Source organism: Xyrauchen texanus, unplaced genomic scaffold, assembly GCF_025860055.1.
Source record: "Xyrauchen texanus isolate HMW12.3.18 unplaced genomic scaffold, RBS_HiC_50CHRs HiC_scaffold_1326, whole genome shotgun sequence".
Taxonomy (NCBI): domain Eukaryota; kingdom Metazoa; phylum Chordata; class Actinopteri; order Cypriniformes; family Catostomidae; genus Xyrauchen; species Xyrauchen texanus.
In genome coordinates, this window is record NW_026265681.1 from 1,462 (window position 1) to 5,403 (window position 3,942).

General features: G+C 44.5%; 3 protein-coding genes across 3 annotated transcripts; all 3 read left to right on the forward strand.

Moving 5' to 3' along the window:
• The first annotated feature begins 242 nt into the window (after positions 1 to 242).
• On the forward strand, positions 243 to 1,020 carry LOC127641675 (histone H1-like). The gene has a single exon (XM_052124606.1). The coding sequence runs from the start codon at positions 246 to 248 to the stop codon at positions 855 to 857; it is 612 nt and encodes a 203-aa protein (XP_051980566.1). The 5' UTR covers positions 243 to 245; the 3' UTR covers positions 858 to 1,020.
• A 478-nt stretch (positions 1,021 to 1,498) lies between these two features.
• Positions 1,499 to 1,945, forward strand: LOC127641674 (histone H2A-like). Its single transcript, XM_052124605.1, has one exon. The coding sequence runs from the start codon at positions 1,504 to 1,506 to the stop codon at positions 1,888 to 1,890; it is 387 nt and encodes a 128-aa protein (XP_051980565.1). The 5' UTR covers positions 1,499 to 1,503; the 3' UTR covers positions 1,891 to 1,945.
• Positions 1,946 to 2,622: 677 nt separating this feature from the next.
• LOC127641673 (histone H3) lies at positions 2,623 to 3,795 on the forward strand. The gene has a single exon (XM_052124604.1). The coding sequence runs from the start codon at positions 2,638 to 2,640 to the stop codon at positions 3,046 to 3,048; it is 411 nt and encodes a 136-aa protein (XP_051980564.1). The 5' UTR covers positions 2,623 to 2,637; the 3' UTR covers positions 3,049 to 3,795.
• Positions 3,796 to 3,942: the final 147 nt, after the last annotated feature.

Consider the following 3,942-nt stretch of genomic DNA (forward strand, 5'->3'; position numbering starts at 1 on the left):
CTCCTGCTCTGTGTTCACATTGTTTTCACTCCATTAAACTGTTTTATCGCTCCAGTTTTGCTCTAAATGTGAGAGGAGAAAACACAAGCGCGAGCGGCTCTCGGAGGCACACAGACGCTGTCACGAGCGGATTGAGTCTTTCAGGTTCTCATAAGGGTTTTAAGAGCGCAGCGCCGCTCAGTCGCTGTTCATTACTGCACTCAGTGCTCGTGTGTGTTTGTGAGATTACAGATCCGATCAGAGCGATGGCAGAAACCGCCCCAGCTGCAGCCGCCCTGCCGGCCAAATCGCCCAAGAAGAAATCTGCTGCCAAACCCAAGAAAACGGGTCCAAGCGTCGGTGATCTCATCGTCAAAACTGTGACCGCGTCCAAGGAGAGGAGCGGCGTGTCTCTCGCCGCCCTGAAGAAAGCTCTCGCCGCCGGTGGATACGATGTGGAGAAGAACAACTCCCGCGTCAAGATCGCCGTTAGGAGTCTGGTGACTAAAGGGACTCTGGTGCAGACCAAAGGGACCGGCGCCTCCGGCTCATTCAAGCTCAACAAGAAACAAGCCGAGAGCACGAAGAAACCCGCCAAGAAAGCCGCTCCTAAAGCCAAGAAGGCCGCAGTCAAGAAACCCGCCGCTGCTAAGAAGCCCAAGAGTGCCGCGGCTAAGAAACCTGCCGCCAAGAAATCTCCCAAGAAGGCGAAGAAACCAGCAGCCGCTAAAAAGGCAACGAAGAGCCCCAAGAAGGCAAAGAAACCAGCAGCCGCCAAGAAAGCAGCCAAGAGCCCCAAAAAGGCCAAAGTTGTCAAACCCAAAACTGCAAAGGCTAAAGCAGCCAAGCCTAAGAAAGCAGCTCCCAAAAAGAAGTAAATGATCTTCCGAGTTTCTCCCTCAAAACGGCTCTTTTAAGAGCCACCCACTGTTTCATATAAAAGAGCAAAACCTTTGTATTTTATATTTATTTTGTGATGTTTTATTAGATTGGTTGTGAGAGGACACAATTGCTCCTGACTATGACTGTAATAAACCAAAAACACCAAAATCAAAAAACAGCATATTCAGAAAATATCAAACGTGATATTCAGTTTAAGTTTCACCCGCCTGACAAGTTGAGTGTAAAATCAGTGTTTCATAAAACTAAAATGAAGGTAATTGCACCAACATCTTGCATCTGACAACATTTTATATGAATAACTGCATCGATTGTGACTATATCACTGAAATATCAAATTTACTTCAGGTCAGATATATTTGAACATGTTATTATTATCGATATTGTCTTTTACATTAAACTGGATTTAAAACTCGTTCAGCTGGAAGTTTCTCATGAACACAGAATGTAGCGGAGAAATAAGAGGGAGGAGTTTAGAGTTCGGAGGGAAGTTCTGTGATTGGTTAGAATGTTTTACAGACTCCAGCCAATAGACGACTGACAGCCTGCTTTAAATACTGTTGACAGCGTCTCATTGAGTATTCTGTTTCTACAGTGTGTTGAAGTAAGTAAAGTGAATTGAAAATGAGCGGCAGAGGTAAAACCGGAGGTAAGGCGAGAGCGAAGGCTAAGACTCGCTCATCCAGGGCGGGACTGCAGTTCCCCGTCGGCCGTGTGCACAGACTGCTCCGCAAAGGAAACTACGCTGAGCGCGTCGGCGCCGGTGCTCCTGTGTATCTGGCCGCTGTGCTCGAGTATCTCACCGCTGAGATCCTGGAGTTGGCCGGAAACGCCGCTCGGGACAACAAGAAGACCCGTATCATTCCCCGTCACCTGCAGCTGGCAGTGCGGAACGACGAGGAGTTGAACAAACTCTTGGGTGGAGTGACCATCGCTCAGGGTGGGGTGCTGCCCAACATCCAGGCTGTGCTGCTGCCCAAGAAGACCGAGAAACCCGGCAAGACCAAGTAAACGGACTGAAGTCTGTCACTGAAACACAAAGGCTCTTTTAAGAGCCACACACTTGAACTATAAGAGTGAATTGTTCTTTTACTCAAACGTTTCATTGGTCTTTAATTACACACTTGCATGAAATAAGTGGAAGAAAACTTCCAGATTATTGTGTGTGAATCAACTGCAGATTATATTCAGTTTTAAGCAGTTTCTCTAAAAACCTGCAACAAAGTGTGGATTGAATTACTGATGCAGTTGTGGGACCCGTGTAGTGTAAATAATCAAGTAACACTGTGAGTTTATATATAAATATATATATATTAACCCAATATATAAGTCAATATTTTATTTTAATCTTCCCCACAAGTACGCAAAAGCGTTAATGAAGTATTTCTTATTATAATTAAATCTGCTACTGCTATTACCTGCTTATTAGTTATTACAATTCATCATGCTACATTCATAATTTAAAATAAATTATAGTACTCGAGTATAAAAGCTGGACAAAGAAACGTGAAGCGTTTATTTAATGCGCATTGAGGTAAACTGAACTAACGATTTTGAGCGGGAAACTGTCGCCGCTTGTTTGAAAAGTCGTGCCGCACAGTCATTGGTCAACTGTCATGCGTACACGTCCATATCAGCCAATCACACGCCTCTAAACCCTCACCACACTGAGCGCGTGATCGCACACGGCTTTAAATAGCAGCGGTGTGCCGATTATCTTCATTTACTGTGTTGAACGGAGCAGAGAATCTCGTGATCATGGCAAGAACCAAACAAACCGCTCGCAAGTCCACCGGTGGAAAAGCCCCGAGGAAGCAGCTCGCTACTAAAGCCGCCCGCAAGAGCGCCCCCGCCACCGGTGGCGTCAAGAAGCCTCATCGTTACAGGCCCGGTACCGTGGCGCTGAGAGAGATCCGCCGTTATCAGAAGTCCACTGAGCTGCTGATCCGCAAACTGCCTTTCCAGCGTCTGGTGAGAGAAATCGCTCAGGATTTCAAGACGGATCTGCGCTTCCAGAGCTCCGCCGTCATGGCCCTGCAGGAGTCCAGCGAGGCTTATTTGGTCGGTCTGTTCGAGGACACCAACTTGTGCGCCATCCACGCCAAGAGGGTCACCATCATGCCCAAAGACATCCAGCTGGCCCGCCGCATTCGTGGAGAGCGCGCTTAAATCCACAGCGACGTCATTCACATTTGCCCCAAAGGCTCTTTTAAGAGCCACTTCATTTACCCTCAAAGAGTCACTATTGTTTTTATTTATTTTTATCATTCCAGTTTGAATCTTTGTTAGTAGCTTTTGAATTGATTTTAAGTTGTCTGGTAGATTTCTATGGCAGCCACTGATCTATATATAAACTGCCAGCAGTAGGTGAAGCTACCGGATGTGGCAAAAGTTCCCATGAAACTGTTAAAAGAAATTTGTAATGAATTATGCCAAAATGTTTGTTCATGTTGTAGAATAGTCTTAAAATATTCGTTAAATAATGTATTAAGTGCATCTAAAAGAAAGGGATATGGGGACACCTACAGGTGACTAGGTAGAGTCGGCCATTTTCAGTTTTACACAAGCTGTTGAGAATGGTAGGTGGGAAGTCTCTCTCCGGTCAAACAGAAATAAAATGCTGTTAGGGATGTATTTATTTACCTTTTAAGGTCAGAATTGTTCTTTTAAAAGTGTTTTATTTCATATTTGAGTCATAATTGACATTATTATCAAAGAGTTGCTAATTTATTTTATGTCGAAATTTATTGTCGAGCACATGGTATCCGTTGTATTTCTCGTTGTTCATTTTCGCCTGGTTTGTACTGTAATTTACTTTATATTTATTTCTTGACAGTTGTATGACTGGATGAGCTGTATGTCTTGTCTGTTTGGTGTCATTTCACATATCCTCAGATATTTCCAGTAAATGTGATGTTTGAGCTCAGCATACGTCTTCGTGTGGTCCTTTCTGGATTGGTCGAGAAGAATGAACCAATAGGGGGTTACACCCACAGTAATTTATACAGACTATGTACCTATTAATCACAAATGAGTCGTTATCCCATGTAGAGTGGGCATAAT